Source organism: Gossypium arboreum, chromosome 7 (assembly GCF_025698485.1).
Source record: "Gossypium arboreum isolate Shixiya-1 chromosome 7, ASM2569848v2, whole genome shotgun sequence".
In the NCBI taxonomy this organism is placed as follows: Eukaryota; Viridiplantae; Streptophyta; class Magnoliopsida; order Malvales; family Malvaceae; genus Gossypium; species Gossypium arboreum.
In genome coordinates this window covers 83,828,551-83,852,779 of record NC_069076.1, presented here as the reverse complement: position 1 = coordinate 83,852,779, position 24,229 = coordinate 83,828,551, and the positions used below count along the sequence as shown (strand labels likewise).

The window sequence follows — 24,229 nt, the reverse complement described above, 5'->3', positions numbered from 1 at the left end:
CTTGTGTTCAAATATTTGTTTGAGTAGCTATTGTTTGAACACATGTCTGACCATTTGTCTGAACATTGAATCAGACAGAGAGCAAACCGAGGTTCTTATAATGTTCAAAAACCAAGAGTATCACACTGCAAATCTTTGAGTGTGTGGAATAAGGTCACTAATGATGTTATGGGAGTCTAATACTTAAGAGTATCCTTTCTTATTTTAGAAAAGAATATATAATTTACATTTTATGTATTAATAATATCTGTTTATATAACTGAATCAAATAACATTATTCCATTTAAAAATTTATTTATATTTATAGTCTTTTAATTTTTAATAAAATGATATATGACCTAATTAACCTTTTATTATTATTATTATCTAATTACATTATCAAGACGTTATTATATATGGTTTTGGTTTGGTATTTTCTCTTTTCCTCAAAAGTCCCATTGCCCCAAGTTGTGCGGCCTACAAATTTTGCCCTGATCTTACCTACTTTGAATTGAATTTTTAAAAGCATAATAATCCATAGTTTACTACTCATACACCCGGCATCTAGGAGTTTTTATGGGGCAGGCCAGGACCACCATTGCCTTTTCTTAGCGTGAAGCATACAGCCTGACCAATAAACCATTGCCAACTGGTGGTGGTCAATTACCAGCCCCAAGAAACTTCTAACCAATGTGATTTGTATTATTCCTCTTGCTTTGACCATTGAAGCCCTCACACGCGAATCTATGACCGGTAAAACAAGAAAATAGTAGAACCAGCTGAATATAGATAAAACATTAGTTTTGGTTTTTTAGGGTTGTAAATACTATACGTGTAACAAAACATTTGTTCTTTGTAGTAAAATATTAGAATTGAAATTCTAAACTTTGTTGCATGCTACATTAATTAAACCCAAGTACACAAATTAGAACACATTTAAGAATACTCGGAATTCTCCTTTGCTTACAAATTATTTGTCTAAATGTTTTAGTCTTCCAATCCATCGCAATTAAATATGTACATATGTAAGTCTCTTTTTCATATCATTGTGGCCTGACTAATCAGTTTTGTATACATCTCTGTATTTCTTAAGCAAACTCGGCAATTTTCAGCATCTTAGAATTTGAGCTAATCAATGGATGAAATAGAAATACCTCAATATTTCATCTGTCCAATATCACTGCAAATCATGAAGGACCCTGTTACAGCGGTTACAGGCATCACTTACGACAGGGAAAGCATAGAGCAATGGTTGAAGACTTCAAAGGACACGACCTGCCCCGTTACCAAGCAGGCTTTGCCATCGGATTCTGATTTAACACCCAACCACACGCTGTGGCGGCTGATTCAGGCATGGTCTGCAGCAAATGCAAGTAATGGCATGGATTTAGTTCCCACACCCAAAACTCCTGTCAGCAAGAGCCGTGTTGTTAAACTCATTCGTGACTTTGGGGTCCCTAGTTTTTATATGAACGCTTTGAAGAAAATGGAAGTCCTTGCCAAGGACAATGAGAGGAACCGGAAATGTCTGGAGGAAGCAGGTGTCCCGAAGGCTGTGATTTTGTTATTAATCACATGTCACAGACAAGGTAAAATTAGCTGTCTTGAACAAGCTTTGAGGATTCTGCATCTTATTTGGACACCATGTAGTGAAATCAAGGCTCTTGTAAATCAAAATTGCGATTTCATAGACTGTTTGACATGGATTCTTTTGTGTGAGACTGAGAATCCTGTTATTGTCAGGACTCATGTAATGGTAATCTTGAAAAGGGTGATTGAAGTCACTAATTCAAGGTTGTTGGAGAAGTTGAAACCCGAATTCTTCAAACAAATGTTACGGGTACTGAAATCCAAAACCTCTCAACAAGCTACCAAATCCGCCTTGCACATCTTGATCCAAACATGTCTTTGGGGAAGAAACAAAGCCAAAATGATGGAAGCCAATGTGATTTTCGAGCTCATCGAATTTGAGCTGGAGAAACCCGAAAAGCATGTCACGGAACTGATCATCAATCTCTTGGCACATCTCTGTTCATGTGCCGATGGAAGAGCTCAATTTCTAGGCCACGCCGGGAGCATAGCCATGGTGGCTAAAAGGATCCTAAGAGTCTCTCCGGCGACAGATGATCGAGCTGTTCAAATACTTAAATCAATCTCCAAATATGCTGCAACAAATCATGTACTTGTAGAGATGTTGAAGGTTGGGGCAGTAACAAAGCTTTGCATGGTAATGCAAGCAGATTGTGCCGCATATGTCAAAGAGAAAGCCAGGGGAATCCTTAGATTACACTCCACCTTATGGAATGGTTCTCCCTGTATTGCTGTTTATCTGTTAACCAGGTACCAAAGGTAACCCCGGTCACAAATTTATTAAGTAGTTCAGTTTTAAGTTGAAAGATTATGATAAAGAGTGATCAATAATCAAATACCATTGCCTTTTAAATGTTTATAGGAAAATTTATGATATTTGGTTGTGTTTTAGTGAGAATAGTTGCCTTGGAAAATATCAATTCGATATTTGGTTACTCATGGACCTTTATTATTGTAATAATTTAAAAGATGAACAAAAGAGAATGCTAAAGGAGCATTTTTCAATAAAATTATAAATTTATTGTTATTACTAGTCTGCTTTTGTCGGTGATTTTATAATTTTTTTGTTTATAAAGAAGTTTCATTAAAATTAAATTAAATTAAAAAAAAAAGACCACGTGAAACACACGGGGGAGTGGAAGAAGGTAAAAAGTGAGTTTGATGAGATGAAATTTGGTAGGGAATTTCCGCAATCAAAGGTTAATTGCTGGAAAATGACTTTGGAAAGGAAAACAAATAAAACGTGGTGTTTTTCAAGTTGGAGTGGTGCAGGGCAAAATTGGGTGTTTATCATTTCCTTGTTTTATAATTATATTAAATTAGTCCCTAACAGACATTGAATTATTTTAATGAATGCAGTAAATAGGAAAATAGATTGAATTTGGGTATTTTCTCAAATTTGAGCTTTCAGATTCTACGGGTTTTGGGATTAGTCTGATGGTAAAATTTCCAACTCAATGCTTTAAAATCCATATAATTTTTATCTTAAAATATTCAAGTCATTAAATTAAAAAGGCTTTTTAAAATTCTCCCCACTAAATTACTTCATTTAATAATATAGAAATTAATTTAATACATTCATCAATATATTCATTTCATTTTTTTTTGTTAATATTGAAAATTAAGCATTAATATATTTTAAAATGTTAAATTTATTTTAGTTTTTAAAATAATTAAAATATAAATAAAACAAAGTAAAATAAAGCAATTGGCAAACAATTAAATACAAAATAGGCTTATTGAGCAAATTGCCCCTAAAGTATTTCAGGACTGAAAGTTTGTTTCCTTTACACGGTTTACCCCCAAAAGTTAACACTGTAAACCGGCCGCCTCTTCTAGCCAGTCGAAAGACGCCACGAGGCGCATTTCGGTAAAACTTAAAATTAACAAAAAATCATAAAATTTTAAAAAAATATATTGCTAGAAATGTAAAATTCATAAAAATATATATAATGTAAAAAAATTTAAATTTTAAAATTAAAAATATAAAAAAGTATATAAAATTTATGAAAATTTCGAAAAGTATATAAAAATCTAAAAATTCATTTAAAATTTTAAAATATAAAAAAATTAGCAAAACTTATGGCTCAAAACCCATAATCATTTTCCCAAAACTTTCTCTCATGTTTTACGAAACCCAGAAAAGTTAAAAAGAATTGAAGCAAGCAATAATACTCGCCAGATGAATACTGTATTAAATGCGTTTTATTTTTTCAATAAAAATATAAAAATTTCTACCAACTTTCGTCAGTGTTGAAAATTGAAAACCCAGAAAAAGAAAAATGAAAAAAAAAGAACAGACACAAAGCCTCAACCTTAAAAAAACACCAAATCAAGAAAAAAAACGACAAACCAAGAAAAATAAAGAAAATATAAAGTAGATGAGAAGTGTCGAGAAAGCTTTTGATATATAATTTTTTATAATTTTTTTTGGATTTATAATTTTTTATAATTCAGAGAATTTTAATATATCATGTTTATTTTTTGAATTTAATTTAATTTTTATTTTTAAAAATAATTTATTTTATTTATAAAATTTTACTGATTTTATATAATCTTTTTATTTTTTCAAATTTTAAATATTTTATATTTTTTACAAATTTATGATTCTTTTGTAATTTTAAGTGTTTTTACCCAAAATGTGCCACGTGGCAACTTTTGATTGGTTGAAGGAGGCAGCTGATATTTTTTAATGTGTTAACGTTTTCAGGTAAACTGTGTAATGGAAGCAAACTTTAGCGCTATGTTTGCTTGGATGGAATTGTGATTCCATTCAGGGATTATTCTGAGTAAGGTAGCTATTTCATTGTTTGGTTCACAGAATACTAATCTTCATTCCGATAGTATTCCTTGAAAATGCTGAATGGTCATTCAGCGCTTAGCCCATGGAATGGTTATTCAGCAAATACAAGGAATAGCTTAATTTTTTTTTCTTCCTTGTCGTACCCATAAAAAAATCACAAGTTTACAAGCTTGTATTTAGCAAAAACTTGGGGACGTTATTCATTCACCATTTTCTTCCAAACTTTCAGTTTTCATTGTTCTATCGAGCTGAGGGGAAGGAAAGCTCAAAACGCTCGAAGTCGTCTCTAGGTAAGCATCAACTTTCATGGGGAAGATTCAAGCTTCTTGAAAACTGAACAATATGGATCTTTGATGCTTAAGTTTGATTTGAATTTTTGGGATTTTTTTTTCTTAAATTGTTCAAGAACTTGAAAACTGAAAAATATGAATCTTTGATGCTTGGGTTTTTTATGTTTTTCTCTGTTAATCTCCGGTTCTCTGAATCCCTTTTTGTCAATCATCTTTTTTTTTTAAAAAAATTGATTTTTGGGTATGTTTTTTGTTTTCAGTAATTGACATTGGTTTGAAAGCAATCTTAGATTAAAAGATTTTCTTCAAAAGCCACGTGTTTTCAGAAACGAGATTCAAGGGTTTTTTTTTAAATTTTTTCTATTGTTTTTGGATAAAATCAGCTTAATGGGTGTTTTTTGATACTTCAAAAGCTTGTTTTTTTAAAGTTATCTTGGATTTAAAGGGATTGTTTATTTTAAATAAAACCTCCTTAAACCTTTTTTGGGTTTTTGAAACTTGTTAAATTTTGAGAACCAAGAGTAATTGCATTCATCTACGCGCAAGTAGTACTTCAGCCGAGAAGTAATTGAGAACCATTCTCCATCTAGGAAGGACAGAATTGACCTTGGAAGAGAGGAGTATTTGCGAAGTCATATTGTTCTTTTCTTCAAGAGCTTGGAATGAAGCTTAGAGTGTAAGCGCAAGGGCTATGCCTATTTTGAAGTTCTTTACTAACTTGATGAGATGCTAATTGCTTTCTAATATATCACCAATTAGGTCCTTAGTTTTGCAGTTCTCAAGTTGTTTCGCATAATAGTGCTTTTGAAGCATTAAGTTTTGTTTTGTGTTTTAGTGTGTGTAACATTTTTTAAGTGGTGATTGAAAATTTTACTTACAGGCCTCAAGTAGCAATAGCATGTGCAATGATGCCGTGTCACCAATTTTACATGCGCCAATCCATGCAAAGAAGGATTGGCAAGTGGATGCTTTAATTGTTTTCCCTTATTTTAATGCGCACTTGCATCTTTCTCGGTCTAAATGAGGAACCATGTATTAATGGACATGAGTGCTAATAGGGAAAAGATCAAATGATTATGTACTTTTCACGAGACCAGTTATCTACATTCTTTGGAAGCAGAAATGACGGAATTCATACAAGAAATGAACGATTATACACATAATATAATCACATGCTATCGCCTATTTTTGGATATTTAATAGTTTTTGTTTAAAGAGAAACTGTATATTAAATTGTTCAAATCCAGCGGCTTGGTTTTCTCTTTTCTAAACATATCGATGAAATTTGCAGACCATTGCAACTGTAAGCACATTTCTTGCATACAAAATAGAGAGGCTAAACCTACTCTTTGTTATCTATTTCAACTTTAAACCAACTTGACTTGTGGCTCATCTGTTTTTAAGATGTTATCTAGTGTTTGTAAATTCATTTTAATGCTTGGGATGTCGATCGTGTTTATATCGTTGTTTTAAACATTTTAACCATGGATGATGATTTTCTTAGAGAGGCTACACCTGCTCTTTGTTAGTTGAACAAATTAATTGCATTTTTTATTATTCAAATTGCTCTCATAATTGAAATCATGCAATTTAAGTATCGTTTTTTCATTAGTGTAGTTGGTTCACTTTCAATTCATTAGAACCTTTTTGTTTCTTGTGAAGATAGGTGGTGCCTTGCTGAGTACCTTACCAATCCACCTTGGTTACAAGCTGAAGCAGGCACTTAATACCAAGCAACAACATGAGGCTTCTACTAGATCGAAAGGTAAGCTAGCATCTTTTTTTTTACATTAGTTTGTATTGAATACCTAATTGCTTTGTTATCGATGCTATCTTGTTGGCTGGAAGAGTAACTTTGTCAAAGTTTGTTTTGTTGACTATTCCCAGTTATTTTATGCAGACAACCATGATCCCTGTGGGTGTGTGTCAAACAATCGAAAAAATGGTGAGAAATTTTGTGTAGGGGTCTTCTAATGGAGTGAGGAAAATGGCATTGGTGAGTTGGGAAACCTGCTGTCAACCGATGAAGAAATGTGGGTTAGGCTTAAAAAGAATGGTTCCCCAAAATTTTTCCTTCTTGATGAAATTAGCTTTCCAAATTGTAACCATGTCGGATAAGCTATGGGTAAGAATTTTGCGTAATAAATATCAGATGTGTGACATATGCCCTTTTTCTATTCATAAAACTAATTGCTCATACATTTGGCAATCGCTTAATAAGGTATAAGACTCATTTTGTGAGAATATTTGTTAGAGTATAGGAGATGGGAGGTTTGTTAGCTTCCTCTGTGATAACTGGATACCAAGTTTGGGGACTCTCCGCAACCACATATGAGATCCTTCGATTGTTCTATGGAGTTTAAAGTTGCTAATTTAACAGATTCAACTGGTAAATGGAAGTGGAGTACGTTGACTCAATGTTTTGATAAGGAAATATTGGAGTGTATAGTAGTCTGCCCTCCACAGAAGGATGATTTGGGCAAGGATATGTGCTTATAGAAGACTAGCACTTCGGGTAGGTTATTCATGAAGGAAGCTTATAAAAGTCTTGTCCAATCTGATCACTTCACATAATTCTCTATGGAAAGTTGTCTGGGAGAATGATCTGTCTCCTAGAATAAAGCACTTTTTATGGTTGGTGATGAGTAAAATGTTATTAACAAACTAAGAAAGGGCTCGAAGAAAGCTGACTGATGATATTAGTTGTTTCTCATGTGGTGGCTGCAAGGAAACTATTACCTATATTTTGAGAGACTGTCCAATTGCTAAAGTATTTGGTCCAAGGTGATTCCTTCTAGTTCCTACAATCAATTTTTTGGGATGGTTTTGGAAGAATGGATGATTGCTAATTTGAGGAATCAAATAGAATTAAATACCGACACTACAGAATAGGGGTGTTATTTGCAGTAATCTGTTGGTACTTATGGAAAAGTAGAAACAAAGCAATATTTAAGCAAAAAAGTAGTAATTCTAAGGAGCTTTTAAGACAAACTGAAAACTTTGTTATTAATATCTATAATGCAGCAAGAGTAGAAGGTTCAAGTGAGCTTGTTCGAAATATTCCAATCAAATGGAAGTCACCTAGTCATGGCTGGGTGAAGATAAGTATTGATGGTGCATTTAACGTGAAGGGAAACTAGTCGGCAATAGGGGGTGTTACGAGATTTTATGGCAATTGGATAACAGGTTTTCGAAAAGGAAGAGGTTCAGCTCTTACGACCGAGTTATGGGCGATTCTTTATGGACTAGAAATATCTTGGCAAAAAGGTTAGGTATAATGCCAAAAATAGCCTCAATGTTTGATTGTTTGATCACTATAAGATATATTGACCTGGTCGTTAATTGATTAACGGTTAACATTAATCATTAATGTGGTGATTCAAATGTAATTAAATGTTAATTTAATATTATTTTATATTATATGTCATGTCAAGAAGTAATTTTAAAAATATTAAAATTATTTTTTTAAAAATATAAAATTATTAAGTGCATATAATTCCCAGTTTCCTCAGTTTCTTCTTCTCCATAGTTTCTTTCCATCGTTAACCATCATCGTCATCGTCTCCGATTTTCTTCCCCATTGTTTCTTCCTTCCACAGTTTCTTCTTCCCCATTGTTTTTTTTTTTAAAAACCTTAAAATCCATCCTTGAGCTTCGGCCTTCCTTGTCTCCGATTTTATTTTCCGTTCGTCAGATGGCCTCCATTTTTCAACTGAATCTTCAGTTCATTTTCATCACTGCTATCGCCCCCTATTGCCCCCTAACAAACCCATTACCCCCTAACAGTTCATTTTCATCACTGTTATCTCTAGTTCATTTTCATTAGATAGCCTCCCACCAAACCCATTTCCCCCTAACAGAACCACCATACCCATCTACCATCACCCCCTGTCCCTAATATAACCCATTTTCCCATCGTTGAACCACCACGCCCAAAACCCCCGCAATACAATAACCCAATATTTTCTCACCATTTCTCTTCACTTATTTAACTTCCCATCCAAGATAATAACATTTTGGTTTCCGCTTCTATCAAGGTCTTTTGAACCAGATTGCTTATTCCCAACCATGAAGAAATCAACCCTCTTCTCTATTTCTCTCGCTACTTCAATTTCTGCTTGTACTTCCAATTTTCAGTTTACAAGCGAGGTAAAGTCTTTTCACTTTATGATGCCCATGGTTTCTCTCTAAAACTGGATTTCTCTTCTTCTTTTGGAAATAAAATTGTCCAAGAAAATGTTGACCAAGAATTCTTGATTTCAACAGTGATGTTCACTTTTCTTCTTTTTATTTTGTTGTGTTTATATTTATATAATTTTGATTCGTTGATTGGCATAATCTCAAATTGAATGTTTGATCTTTCCTATTTTTTATATTTCCCCGTCTCATGAAATCTTCAAATATTTTTACATGAAATCTCAAGTTAAATATTAAAGAAACTATGGAAGGAAGAAACAATGGGGAAGAAGATTGGAGATGACGACGACGATGGTGAACGATGGAAAGAAACAATGGGGAAGACGAAATTGTGGAAATTGGAAATTATATGCATTTAATAATTTTATATTTAAAAAAATAGTTTTAAAATTATTTAGTGACGTGGCATTATTTTGTCAGTATTTGATTATATTTGAACTGTAGTATCAACGGTTAAATGTTGATAGTTAGTTAATTAATAATCACGACACGACAGCATATTCGTCAAGAACATATCAATTTGACCAAAAAATATTAGGTGTTAAAATTTTCAAAAAAATCATAAAAGGTAAAAGTGACCAAACACCCAGTTAAAAGGCTATTTTTACGGTACGTTTGGTTCATCAGAATGGAATAAAACAGAATTGAATAGAGTGTAATGGAATAAAGTTCGTAATGTATCAGAACAGAATCAATGAATTCAACTGTTTGGTTGAATGGAATGGAATAAATTGTAATAGAATTCTTATGTTTGGTTGAATGGAATGATGTTGTAATAGCATAAGAAAAAAAGGTTAAAATGACTAAAGTACCCTTAATGTAATTTTTGTTAGTAGATGATTATTGTTATTAAATTTTAATAAGATTATTGATACATATATTTTAATAAAAATAAAAATAAATAATTTAATTATATTTTAATATAATTATTATTAAATATAATTTAATAAAATAATATATATTTTAATAACATTATTAATATAATTATTAATAATATTTAATAATAATTTTAATATAAAATTATTATTAAGAACATTTCAATGCCTAATATATTTGTTTTAATCTAGCCTTTCACCGTTGTCTTAGGTCACAATTGTCAATATAAAAAATGAGTTTAGCATATCATATGATTATTGTTATTATTATTAAATTTTAATAAAATTATTATTAAAAATAATTTAATAAAAATGTTGGAGTTTCAACACACTTTACCGGGTAAAGTAAGAATTTCAAACAGAGCACCAGAAGCAACGTATTATACCCGGGTAAAATATGAAGGAAAAATGCTTGAAGTTCAAGCTTATTACTAAATATAATTTAATAAAATTCTTTATATAATTATTATTAAATGAATTAAAAATCATAATATATAATCTACTTTATTATTTTTAAACCGCACTACATAATGTGCTAAAATATCATAAGTGAAACAAATAATTTGATTATTCTACAATAAAAAGTAAAATATAAGAAGTAATAAATAACTTGAGAATCATATTTCACATCCAAACATAATATTCATATATTAACAAAAAGTGACATGATTTCATTAGTTTATATGTCATAATCCATATGTTATAAAATTTTACAACCTCAAAAGTTACAGATTGTAATGACATTTTATCATGTCATTATACCATCCAACTATTACAAACACAAAAGTTACCAAAATATCATCAACACAACTATGATTTTTAATGGTCGTCAAGAAATCTTCCGACCCATCCCAATCGCATGTAAGAAGGTAAACTAAAGAAAATGAGCATTTGCGTTGGATTATCCGAATTTTGCTCAATGCGCGATAGCGCTCATCCTTAGTTAAACCTTCTACTTCACATAACGTTGGATATAATTTTAGAGCACTTTCTTGAAGTGTCATTTCTGACCTTTGTTGAATTAACACCTCAGAGGCAATACTCCTACTGATTTCAACACCAACGGTCTCGATCTTTTCCGCTAATAAAGTGGCAGCATCATTAAATGAAGTAGATGAAATATGATCACTTGCATCAGAAGTCTTTTTCTTCCTCTTTGAAAATGTGGAATCACCTTGGTTTATAGCCGGTTGTTGTTGTGTGCCTGAAAGATCCATGTCATCCAAAGAAACATCAGCTTCGCATCCATGGAAATCATTTCTTTCTTCATGAGTATTTGTAATAGCTACATCCTCAGCATCTATTTCTTCAATAATATCAGCGGCTGTTTGAGCATCTTTCCCAGTGGCTCGATCTTTTGCGTAGATGGCTGTAAGTTGGTCATAATAAGGGAAACTACGATGTTTGAATTGAGCGGCTTCTTTATGGCTCTGAAAAAAAGAAGAATTCATAGTAGATATAAGTTTGGTCAAGTTAAGATAATAAAGACTTGAAATAATTCTTACATTTATATATGAGTTCCACACCGCATCTTCAGCAACAACAAGCTGCCTATGCTCATCCCAACCAAAACCGCTATTGTTTTTTCCGCTGAGCATGTCATAAACGATTGACCAATCCTGTAACATTCCGAAATAGGGCCTAAACGGAACAGTGGTTGCGAAACCATAAATTGATAAAATATAAATATATATATATATATATATATATATATAATTTATTATTATTTTGAGGTTCATGGTATGATTACATGATTGTGTGAAAATTTCGTGATAAAATTCTATGCATAAAGTGCTTAAATTGAGGTTAGGGACTAAATCGAATAATTTGCAAAACTTGCATTCTAGAAGTTTTTAGTATGAAATTATTTTGGAATATTAATTAGGAGATCTTAAATGGTAATTTGACCAATTTTAAGTTCATGGACAAAATTAGGACATGGAAGGAATTTTTGAAAGTTTAGTAAGGAGGGGCATTTTGGTCATTTGGTTATTAACATTAATAAAAAGGTAAAAAATATGATAAAATTGTATCATCTTCTTCAAGTTACCAGCAGAACCTTACCTCTCTCCATAGCTAGGGTTTCTTCAACTTTCAAGCTTCATAGTAAGTGATTCCAAGCCCCGTTTTTAATGATCTTTACGTTTTTGAAATCCCGGTAGCTCGATAAAGCTTATGCTAGCAATAATTTAAGTTAGGAATCAAATTTGGAAAAATACCCATAGGTGAAATTTGTGTATTTTGATGTTTTATGATGGAATATGAGGTTTTAAATTATGTTAGACAACTTGTGCTACTTGGTTTTAAGTGAAAACGAGTAAAAGGTTTAATCGGTAAAAATACCTAATAGTCATAAGTACATGTTAGTGTGTGAATTTGATGTTGCCATAGAAGGAAAAATGATCAGCATGTCATAAAACATAAGAAAATAGGATGAAGTTTAATTTACGAGCCTTGGGGCAAAAGTGCAAATATGTGAAAGTTTAGGGCAAAATGTAATTTTTCCAAAGTTTGAGTAAAGGGTTGTTTTGATAAATGTTGATATTAAATAAGCTAAATTTGCTATTATAGATCAAGAAGAGCGAAATTCGAGAGTAGATCGGAGAAAAGAAAAGTAAAGGACTAAATTGTAAAGTTTAGTCACATTTTGTATCGAGGTAAGTTTACAGTAAATAAATGCAATATTCTTTTATTTTACATTATTATTGTCAATTTCAGCATTTATATATTTATGTTATGAAAATATTTAAAGTCGAATTTAAGGTGAAGTGACAGAGGAAAAGTGTTAGAAAGCCGGTTGAACCCTAGGAATGTTAGGATATTAGGGTTGGGTTGACAAGATGAACGAAATGAGCCATGTAAGTCCATATTAGAAATATGGCTTTGGAGACAGGATTGAGCCATGTAAGTCCATATTATATATGGCATTGGAGAGGAATAATTCATGTAAGTCCATGTCAAAGACATGCCATTGGCGTGATATTGATAGACAGAACGACCCTAGTATCCTTAGTATTCCGAGTGGTTCAACGGGTCAGGATACGAGTTAAATTACAGTGAATTAACAGCAAAGGAAAAGTAGATTATACTTATGAAAAGGAAAGGTCGTAAGAAAGAAGGTAAGGGAATAAAGAAGAAGATAGAAATTGAGAAGTAAAGAAATTTATGATGTTAGATGATATTATGCATAATTATCCATTATGTTGAATGTTGTGATTTATTTGCTTGTAAGCTTACTAAGCCTAGTGCTTAATTTCTTTATTTTCTTCTTCTTATAGTACTTATCTAGCCACTTGGGGATCAAGGAAACGTCGGAGGCCGATCACACTATCAAAGAAATAACTCTCAGATAATTAGACGTTTTGTTTTGTGTATGGCATGTATAGAAACTTAGCCACTTTTGGTATAATCTGAACAATGAATGATGTGTAAATACTTGCTAGTGATTAGCTAATAAAATGGCCGATGATATGCATGTTTATTAATATGTATGATTGAATGGTGATTATCACATGAAAATTATGAAAAATGTGAAAGTAACCTAAAAACAGATTCAAGTAACAGCAATGACGTAACTTTGAAAAATCACTAAAAATTGCATAAACATAGTTTGAAGATGAATAATATATGAAATTAAAGCTTATTATGTCTATTTTCTTATGGAATAAGAAAAATAGGTAAAGGTATTATATTTCATGACATATCTGAGTTTTAGCGAAACAGGGTCAGAACGATTTCTAGAACCCCTATTTCAACTTTGGAAATTCACCATAAATTGTACAAAACTAATTAGAAGGTATACTTTATATGGTTATAATCCTTGTTGAGTCTAGTTTTAAGAGAAACAAACGGCTTAGTGATATGAATTTTGTACAGGAAGAAACATGGTTCGTAGTAACAAGAGGTTAGTGCAGTCGAGTTTTGAAACAGGGGAAACTTTAACTAATAAACTGTACTAATTGGCCAAGTAAAAAAATCTATGAAAAAAATTAGTAGATAGATATATGAGTCTAGTTTCAGGAAAAATTTACGGATCTTAATTTCGAGTTTCGGAACTCAAGATATGAATTTTTAGGCGACTACGACGCAGAATGGCAGTACATTCCGAAATGCTTAAATAAACAATTTAAACCTATTTAAGGGATAGAATAAGTTTAGTAATGCCTCGTGCTCGATTCTGGAAACAGTCTCGGGTAAGGAGTGTTACATTTATTAGTATCAGAGCAGGTTTAGTCGGTTCTCGTAACAGTTAGTGTGAGAAAAAGTCTAGCTATACATGCCATACTTGTATTTTGATAGTGTGACGACTCTCGACGATTTTTTTAAATATTTTGTTTTATAGTAATAGATCCAAGCAGCCGGTGATGATGATGTAGAAAGTAATGCGCTGCTTCCACTGTAGGGCAGCGCCATCCGAGAATAGGCCAGTAGTAGTTGATCGGGAGGAGTGACGAGAAGCTCTCTTCCGAGCTTTGAATGATTTGTTTGCCGAGTTCGTTCGTACGAATCCGGCAGTTAGACCTCCACCCTCTCATGATTCTCAGGCTACCCATGTAGCTCAAGCTTCCCCAGTCACAGGTACAGTGGTAAGAGAAAAACCACCAGTTGATAGAATCAGGAAACAAGGGGCAGAAGAGTTCCGAGCAACAAAAGATGATGATGCAGAAAGAGCAGAATTTTGGTTAGAAAATACTATCAGAGTCTTTGACGAATTATCTTGTACACCCGAGGAATGTATGAAATGTGTAGTATCACTTCTTAGAGACTCAGCCTACTACTGGTGGAAGACACTTGTATCAGTTGTACCGAAAGAGAGGGCCACTTGGGATTTCTTTCAGGAAGAATTTCATAAAAAGTACATCAGTCAGAGGTTTATTGACCAGAAGAGAAAGGAATTCCTGGAATTGAAACAAGGCAATATGACGGTGACCGATTATGAGCGTGAATTTGTCAGGCTCAGTAAATATGCTCAAGAATGTGTGTCCACAGAGGCTATCCTGTATAAAAGGTTTGAGGATGGGTTAAATGATGATATCCGACTGTCAGTGGGTGTCCTAGAAATAAAAGAGTTCGTTATTTTAGTTGAGAGAGCCTGTAAGGCAGAGGAGCTATTAAAAAGAAAAGGCAAAGTTGAGATAGAGACACAAGATACAAAGAAGAGACAGATAAGCAGATCATTTCAGGCTACATCCAAGAGGCCCAGAGAGTTTTCTACCAGATCTAGCTTTTCGACAGGGCAATCTAGTCAGAATAGAGGTAGCAGATTTAAGGATCCGAAGGCTCAAACCACCTTGACTACGAGTGTAGGTAATGTCGCATGGTAGATCAGGTGTCCACGGTGTGGTAGACTTCATTATGGTCCTTGTCGGGCAAAGTAAAATGTTTGCTATAAATGTGGTGCTCCAGATCATTTTGTACGAGAATGTCCGAAGTGGCTAGCCGAGAGGTAACACAGAGTGCTAGATCCTAAATGCTCCTACTAGAGGCGATCACCGACGCAACCGGAGTAGGAGCAAGTAATGAGGTACCTCTAGAGATTCGGTGTGAAACCGGATGTTAGAGCCCTGCAAGGACTTATGCTATTCGTGCACGCTAAGAGGCATCCTCCCCGATGTGATTACGGTACATTTTCTCTACATGATATTAATGTCATTGCTCGATTGATCCGGTTCAACTCATTCTTATGTTTGTATGAAATTGATGCCTAGTATAAGTATGCCTATAGAATCTACAGAATTTGTGATTAAAGTATCGAATCCATTAGGCAAGCATGTATTAGTAGATAAGGTATGTAGAAATTGTCCTTTAATGATTAGAGGCTACTGTTTTCCGACCGATCTCATGCTATTGCCATTTGATGAGTTTGATGTGATTCTTGGTATGGATTGGTTGACTACACATGATGTGATAGTGAATTGTGGAAAGAAATTCATTGAGTTGAAGTGTGAAAATGGTGAAATTCTTGGGTTAATTCGTAAGAGTCGATAGTTCATTTCCTATAATTTCGTTATGTCTGCTCAAAAATACTTGAGAAAAGGGTATGAAGCTTATCTTGCTTTTGTGTTGAACACTAAAGATCCGAATTGAAAATTGAATCAATGCTCGTGGTATGTGAGTTTCCGATGTGTTTAGGAAGAACTACCGTGTTTGCCTCTGTTAGAGAAGTTGAGTTTGGTATTGAGTTGATTCCGGTACCACGCCCATTTCTATTGCTCCTTATAGAATGGCTCTATTGGAATTGAAAGAATTGAAAGCTCGATTGCAGTGAATTAATGATAAAGGCTTTGTAAGACCCAAGAGTTCACCATGGGTGCACAGTGCTATTTGTGAAAAAAAAGACGGATCGATGAGATTGTGCATAGATTATCGGCAACTTAACAAGGTAACAAGAAAGAACAAGTATCCATTGCCTAGAATTGATGATTTGTTTGATCAATTGAAGGAGCTACTGTGTTTTCCAAGATAGATTTGAGATTCGGATACTATCGCCATGAAGTTAAAGAGTCGATGTCCTCAAGATCGCTTTCCGGACTAGGTATGGTCATTATGAGTTCCTTGTGATGCCATTTGGCTTGACTAATGCTCCGCCATTTTATGGACTTAATGAACCGAATTTTTAGACCATACTTAGATAAGTTTGTAGTTTTGTTCATTGATGATATTTTGATTTATTCTCATGATGAGACCGAGCATGCGAGCATTTGAGAACAGCTTTTACAAATTTTGAGAGATAACCGGTTGTATGCCAAGTTCAAAGAAAAGTGAGTTTCGTTACGAAGTTGGTTTTCTTGGACATATTGTCTCAGGTGAAGGTATTAAGGTTGATACGAGTAAGATTTCAACCATTGTTGATTGGAAGCCTCCTAGAAATGTATCAAAAGTTAGAAGTTTTCTTGGTCTTGCCGGATATTATAGACGATTTGTGGAGGGATTTTCCATGATAGCTACCCCATTGACGAGACTGCTACGGAAGGATGTTAAGTTTGAAGATGGCACCTTATGAAGCTTTGTATGGACGTAAATGCCGCACACCTTTATATTGGACAGAGCTTAAAGAAAGCCGATTTACGGGTTGATCTAGTTAAAGAAACGGAAGAAAAGTGAAAGTTATCGAAATTGTTTAAAAGCGACTTGCAGAAAAGCGTAAGTCGATGCGATTTAAAAGAAAAGAGATCGAATATCAAGTTGGTGACAAAGTTTTTTGAAAGTATCCCGTGGAAGAAAGTTCTCGATTTGGCAAGAAAGGCAAACTAAGTCCACGTTTTATTGGACCGCTTGAAGTGATTGAGAGAGTCGGACCACTAGCATATTGGTTAGCTTTCTCGATTGAGTTAGAGAAGATTCATAATGTATTTCATGTGTCTATGCTACGTCGTTATCGTTTAGATCCGTCACATGTGATTTCTCAAACAGAGGTTGAGATTCACCAGACATGACTTACGGTGAAGAACCCAGAAAGATTCTAGCTCGAGAGGTAAAGCAATTAAGGAACAAAAGTATTGTACTTGTGAAAGTACTATGGAATAGACATGGGGTAGACGAGGCTACATGGGAACCCAAGAGGCTATGCGAAAACAGTACCCATATCTCTTCAGGTAAGATTTTCGGACGAAAATTCCTAAAAGGGGAGAAATGTAACATTCAAATAGGGCCTAAACGAAAAAGTGGTTGCGAAACCACAAATTAGGGGTAAAATATATATATATATATATATATATATAATTTATTATTATTTTGAGGTTCATGGTATGATTACATGATTGTGTGAAAATTTTGTGATAAAATTCTATGCATAAAGTGCTTAAATTGAGGTTAGGGACTAAATCGAATAATTTGCAAAACTTGCATTCTAGAAGTTTTAGTATGAAATTATTTTGGAATATTAATTAGGAGATCTTAAATGGTAATTTGACCAATTTTAAGTTCATGGACAAAATTAGGACATGGAAGGAATTTTTGAAAGTTTAGTAAGGAGGGCATTTTGGTCATTTGGTTATTAACATTAATAAAAGGTGAAAAGATGATAAAATTGTATCATCTTCTTCAAGTTACCAGCAGAACCTTACCTCTCTCCATAGCTGGGGTTTCTTCAACTTTCAAGCTTCATAGTAAGTGATTCCAAGCCCGCTTTTAATGATCTTTACGTTTTGAAGTCCGGTAACTCGATAAAGCTTATGCTAGCAATAATTTAAGTTAGGAATCAAATTTGGAAAAATACCCATAGGTGAAATTTGTGTATTTTGATGTTTTATGATGGAATATGAGGTTTTAAATTATGTTAGACAACTTGTGCTACTTGGTTTTAAGTGAAAACGAGTAAAAGGCTTAATCGGTAAAAATACCTAATAGTCATAAGTACATGTTAGTGTGTGAATTTGATGTTGCCATAGAAGGAAAAATGATCAGCATGTCATAAAACATAAGAAAATAGGATGAAGTTTAATTTACGAGCCTTGGGGCAAAAGTGCAAATATGTGAAAGTTTAGGGGCAAAATGTAATTTTGCCAAAGTTTGAGTAAAGGGTTGTTTTGATAAATGTTGATATTAAATAAGCTAAATTTGCTATTATAGATCAAGAAGAGCGAAATTCGAGAGTAGATCGGGAAAAGAAAAGTAAAGGACTAAATTGTAAAGTTTAGTCACATTTTGTATCAAGGTAAGTTTACATAAATAAATGCAATATTCTTTTATTTTACATTATTATTGTCAATTTCCAGCATTTATATATTTATGTTATGAAAATATTTAAAGTCGAATTTAAGGTGAAGTGACAGAGGAAAAGTGTTAGAAAGCCCCGGTTGAACCCTAAGAATGTTAGGATATTAGGGTTGACATTCTTAGGGTTGACAAGACAGAACGAAATGAGCCATGTAAGTCCATATTAGAAATATGGCTTTGGAGACAGGATTGAGCCATGTAAGTCCATATTATATATGGCATTGGAGACAGGAATAATTCATGTAAGTCCACGTCAAAGACATGGCATTGGCAGGATATTGATAGACAGGAACGACCCTAGTATCCTTAGTATTCCGAGTGGTTCAACGGGTCAGGATACGAGTTAAATTACAGTGAATTAACAGCAAAGGAAAAGTAGATTATACTTATGAAAAGGAAAGGTCGTAAGAAAGAAGGTAAGGGAATAAAGAAGAAGATAGAAATTGAGAAGTAAAGAAATTTATGATGTTAGATGATATTATGCATAATTATCCATTATGTTGAATGTTGTGATTTATTTGCTTGTAAGCTTACTAAGCCTAGTGCTTAATCTCTTTATTTTCTTCTTCTTATAGTACTTATCTAGCCACTTGGGGATCGAAGGAAACGTCGGAGGCCGATCACACTATCAAAGAAATAACTCGGTATAATTAGACGTTTTGTTTTGTGTATGGCATGTATAGAAACTTAGCCACTTTTGGTATAATATGAACAATGAATGATGTTAAATACTTGCTAGTGATTAGCTAATAAAAATGGCCGATGATATGCATGTTTATTAATATGTATGATTGAATGGTGATTATCACATGAAAATTATGAAAAATGTGAAAGTAACCTAAAAACAGATTCAAGTAACAGCAATGACGTAACTTTGAAAAATCACTAAAATTTTATAAACATAGTTTGAAGATGAATAATATATGAAATTAAATCTTATTATGTCTATTTTCTTATGGAATAAGAAAAATAGGTAAAGGTATTATATTTCATGATATATCTGAGTTTTAGTGAAACAGGGTCAGAGCGATTTCTGGAACCCCTGTTTCAACTTTGTAAATTCACCATAAATTGTAAAAACTAATTAGAAGGTATACTTTATATGGTTATAATCCTTGTTGAGTCTAGTTTTAAGAGAAACAAACGGCTTAGTGATATGAATTTTGTACAGGAAGAAACATGGTTCGTAGTAACAAGAGGTTAGTGCAGTCGAGTTTTGAAACAGGGAAACTTTAACTAATAAACTGTACTAATTGGCCAAGTAAAAAATCTATGAAAAAATTAGTAGATAGATATATGAGTCTAGTTTCAGGAAAAATTTACGGATCTTAATTTCGAGTTTGAACTCAAGATATGAATTTTTAGGCGACTCTGACGCAGAATGGCAGTACATTCCGAAATGCTTAAATAAACAATTTAAACCTATTTAAGGGATAGAATAAGTTTAGTAATGCCTCGTGCTCGATTCTCGAAACAGTCTCGGGTAAGGAGTGTTACATTTATTGGTATCGAGCAGGTTTAGTCGGTTCTCGTAGCAGTTAGTGTGAGAAAAGTCTAGCTATACATGCCATACTTGTATTTTGATAGTGTGACGACTCGGCGATTTTTTAAATATTTTGTTTTATAGTAATGGATCCGAGCGAGCCGGTGATGATGATGTAGAAAGTAATGCGCTGCTTCCACGAAGGGCAGCGCCATCGAGAATAGGCCAGTAGTAGTTGATCGGGATGAGTGACTCGAAGCTCTCTTCCGAGCTTTGAATGATTTGTTTGCCGAGTTCGTTCGCATTGCGAATCCCGCAGATTAGACCTCCACCCTCTCATGATTCTCGGGCTACCCATGTAGCTCAAGCTTCCCGATCCACAGTGCAGTGGTAAGAGAAAAACCACCAGTTGATAGAATCAGGAAACAAGGGGCAGAAGAGTTCCGAGCAACAAAAGATGATGATGCAGAAAGAGCAGAATTTTGGTTAGAAAATACTATCAGAGTCTTTGACGAATTATCTTGTACACCAAGGAATGTATGAAATGTGTAGTATCACTTCTTAGAGACTCACCTACTACTGGTGGAAGACACTTGTATCGGTTGTACCGAAAAGAGAGGTCTCTTGGGATTTCTTTTAGGAAGAATTTCATAAAAAGTACATCAGTCAGAGGTTTATTGACCAGAAGAGAAAGGAATTCCTGGAATTGAAACAAGGCAATATGACGGTGACCGATTATGAGCGTGAATTTGTCAGGCTCAGTAAATATGCTCAAGAATGTGTGTCCACAGAGGCTATCCTGTATAAAAGGTTTGAGGATGGGTTAAATGATGATATCCATTGTCGGTGGGTGTCCTAGAAATAAAAGAGTTCGTTATTTTAGTTGAGAGAGCCTGTAAGGCAGAGGAGCTATTAAAAAGAAAAGGCAAAGTTGAGATAGAGACACAAGATACAAAGAAGAGACAGATAAGCAGATCATTTCAGGCTACATCCAAGAGGCCCAGAGAGTTTTCTACCAGATCTAGCTTTTCGACAGGGCAATCTAGTCAGAATAGAGGTAGCAGATTTAAGGATCCGAAGGCTCAGACCACCTTGACTACGAGTGTAGGTAATGTCAGACAGGGTAGATCAGGGTGTCCACGGTGTGGTAGACTTCATTATGGTCCTTGTCGGGCAGGCGAAAATGTTTGCTATAAATGTGGTGCTCCAGATCATTTTGTACGAGAATGTCCAGAAGTGGCTAGCCGAGAGGTAACACAGAGTGCTAGATCCGAAATGCTCCTACTAGAGGCGGATCACCGAGGCAACCGGGAGTAGGAGCAAGTGAGAGGTACCTCTAGAGATTCGGTGTGAAACCGGATGTTAGAGCCCTGCAAGGACTTATGTTATTCGTGCACGAAGAGGCATCCTCCCGATGTGATTACGGGTACATTTTCTCTACATGATATTAATGTCATTGCTCGATTGATCCGGGTTCAACTTATTCTTATGTTTGTATGAAATTGATGCCTAGTATAAGTATGCCTATAGAATCTACTGAATTTGTGATTAAAGTATCGAATCCATTAGGCAAGCATGTATTAGTAGATAAGGTATGTAGAAATTGTCCTTTAATGATTAGAGGCTCTTGTTTTCCGGTCGATCTCATGCTATTGCCATTTGATGAGTTTGATGTGATTCTTGGTATGGATTGGTTGACTACACATGATGTGATAGTGAATTGTGGAAAGAAATTCATTGAGTTGAAGTGTGAAAATGGTGAAATTCTTGGGTTAATTCGGAAGAGTCGATAGTTCATTTCCTATAATTTCGTTATGTCCGCTCGAAATACTTGAGAAAAGGGTATGAAGCTTATCTTGCTTTTGTGTTGAACACTAAAGATCCGAATTGAAAATTGAATCGATGCACGTGGTATGTGAGTTTCCGATGTGTTTAGGAAGAACTACCAGGTTTGCCTCCTGTTAGAGAAGTTGAGTTTGGTATTGAGTTGATTCCAGGTACCACGCCCATTTCTATTGCTCCTTATAGAATGGCTCTATTGGAATTGAAAGAATTGAAAGCTCAGTTGCAGGAATTAACAGATAAAGGCTTTGTAAGACCCAGTAGTTCACCATGGGGTGCACCAGTGCTATTTGTGAAAAAAAAAGACGGATCGATGAGATTGTGCATAGATTATCGGAAACTTAACAAGGTAACAGTAAAGAACAAGTATCCATTGCCTAGAATTGATGATTTGTTTGATCAATTGAAGGGAGCTACTGTGTTTTCCAAGATAGATTTGAGATCCGGATACTATCGATTCTGAGTTAAAGAGTCGATGTCTGAAGAGCGCTTCCGGACTAGGTATGGTCATTATGAGTTCCTTGTGATGCCATTTGGCTTGACTAATGCTCCTGCCATTTTATGGACTTAATGAACCGAATTTTTAGACCATACTTAGATAAGTTTGTAGTTGTGTTCATTGATGATATTTTGATTTATTCTCATGATGAGACCGAGCATGCGAGCATTTGAGAACGATTTACAAATTCGATAGATAATCGGTTGTATGCCAAGTTCAACAAAAGTGAGTTCAGTTACGAGAAGTTGGTTTTCTTGGACATATTGTCTCGGTGAAGGTATTAAGGTTGATCTGAGTAAGATTTCAACCATTGTTGATTGGAAGCCTCCTAGAAATGTATCAAAAGTTAGAAGTTTTCTTGGTCTTGCGGATATTGTAGCGATTTGTGGAGGATTTTCCATGATAGCTACCCCATTGATTTGAGACCTGCTACGGAAGGATGTTAAGTTTGAAGATGGCACCTTATGAAGCTTTGTATGGACGTAAATGCCGCACACCTTTATATTGGATGAGCTTAAAGAAAGCCGATTCTGGGGTTGATCTAGTTAAAAAGCGGAAGAAAAAGTGAAAGTTATCAGAAATTGTTTAAAAGCAGCTTCAAACAGACTGCATAAGTCGTATGCAGATTTAAAAAGAAAAGAGATCGAATATCAAGTTGGTGACAAAGTTTTTTTGAAATTATCCCCGTGGAAGAAAGTTCTCAGATTTGGCAAGAAAGGCAAACTAAGTCCACGTTTTATTGGACCGTTTGAAGTGATTGAGAGAGTCGGACCATTAGCATATCGGTTAGCTTTACCGATTGAGTTAGAGAAGATTCATAATGTATTTCATGTGTCTATGCTACATCGTTATCGTTTAGATCCGTCACATGTGATTTCTCAAATAGAGGTTGAGATTCACCGGACATGACTTACGGTGAAGAACCCAGTAAAGATTCTAGCTCGAGAGGTAAAGCAATTAAGGAACAAAAGTATTGTACTTGTGAAAGTACTATGGAATAGACATGGGGTAGACGAGGCTACATGGGAACCCGAAGAGGCTATGCGAAAACAGTACCCATATCTCTTCACGGTAAGATTTTGGACGAAAATCCCTAAAGGGGAGAAATGTAACATTAGAAATAGGGCCTAAACGGAACAGTGGTTGCGAAACCATAAATTTAGGGTAAAAAAAATTATATATATATATAATTTATTATTATTTTGAGGTTTATGGTATGATTACATGATTGTGTGAAAATTTCGTGATAAAATTCTATGCATAAAGTGCTTAAATTGAGGTTAGGGACTAAATCGAATAATTTGCAAAACTTGCATTCTAGAAGTTTTAGTATGAAATTATTTTGGAATATTAATTAGGAGATCTTAAATGGTAATTTGACCAATTTTAAGTTCATGGACAAAATTAGGACATGGAAGGAATTTTTGAAAGTTTAGTAAGGAGGGCATTTTGGTCATTTGGTTATTAACATTAATAAAAAGGTAAAAAATATGATAAAATTGTATCATCTTCTTCAAGTTACCAGCAGAACCTTACCTCTCTCCATAGCTAGGGTTTCTTCAACTTTCAAGCTTCATAGTAAGTGATTCCAAGCCCGTTTTAATGATCTTTACGTTTTGAAATCCAGTAGCTCGATAAAGCTTATGCTAGCAATAATTTAAGTTAGGAATCAAATTTGGAAAAATACCCATAGGTGAAATTTGTGTATTTTGATGTTTTATGATGGAATATGAGGTTTTAAATTATGTTAGACAACTTGTGCTACTTGGTTTTAAGCGAAAACGAGTAAAAAGGCTTAATCGGTAAAAATACCTAATAGGCATAAGTACATGTTAGTGTGTGAATTTGATGTTGCCATAGAAGGGAAAAATGATCAGCATGTCATAAAACATAAGAAAATAGGATGAAGTTTAATTTACGAGCCTTGGGGCAAAAGTGCAAATATGTGAAAGT

At 34.1% G+C, this 24,229-nt stretch overlaps 1 protein-coding gene and 1 long non-coding RNA gene across 2 annotated transcripts; both read left to right on the top strand.

Moving 5' to 3' along the window:
• Positions 1–946: 946 nt before the first annotated feature.
• On the top strand, positions 947–2,681 carry LOC108471412 (E3 ubiquitin-protein ligase PUB23-like). The gene has a single exon (XM_017773035.2). It carries the CDS (start codon positions 1,115–1,117, stop codon positions 2,330–2,332), a length of 1,218 nt encoding a protein of 405 aa, XP_017628524.1. The 5' UTR covers positions 947–1,114; the 3' UTR covers positions 2,333–2,681.
• Positions 2,682–8,144: 5,463 nt separating this feature from the next.
• On the top strand, positions 8,145–9,249 carry LOC128295605 (uncharacterized). Its single transcript, XR_008286149.1, has 2 exons — positions 8,145–8,811; positions 9,086–9,249. It is a non-coding gene; the product is annotated as an uncharacterized LOC128295605 (long non-coding RNA).
• Positions 9,250–24,229: the final 14,980 nt, after the last annotated feature.

What these genes read in the sequence shown, in the direction of transcription:
- LOC108471412 (XM_017773035.2), top strand. Translation starts at nt 1,115, where the DNA reads ATGGATGAAATAGAAATACCTCAATATTTCATCTGTCCAATATCACTG.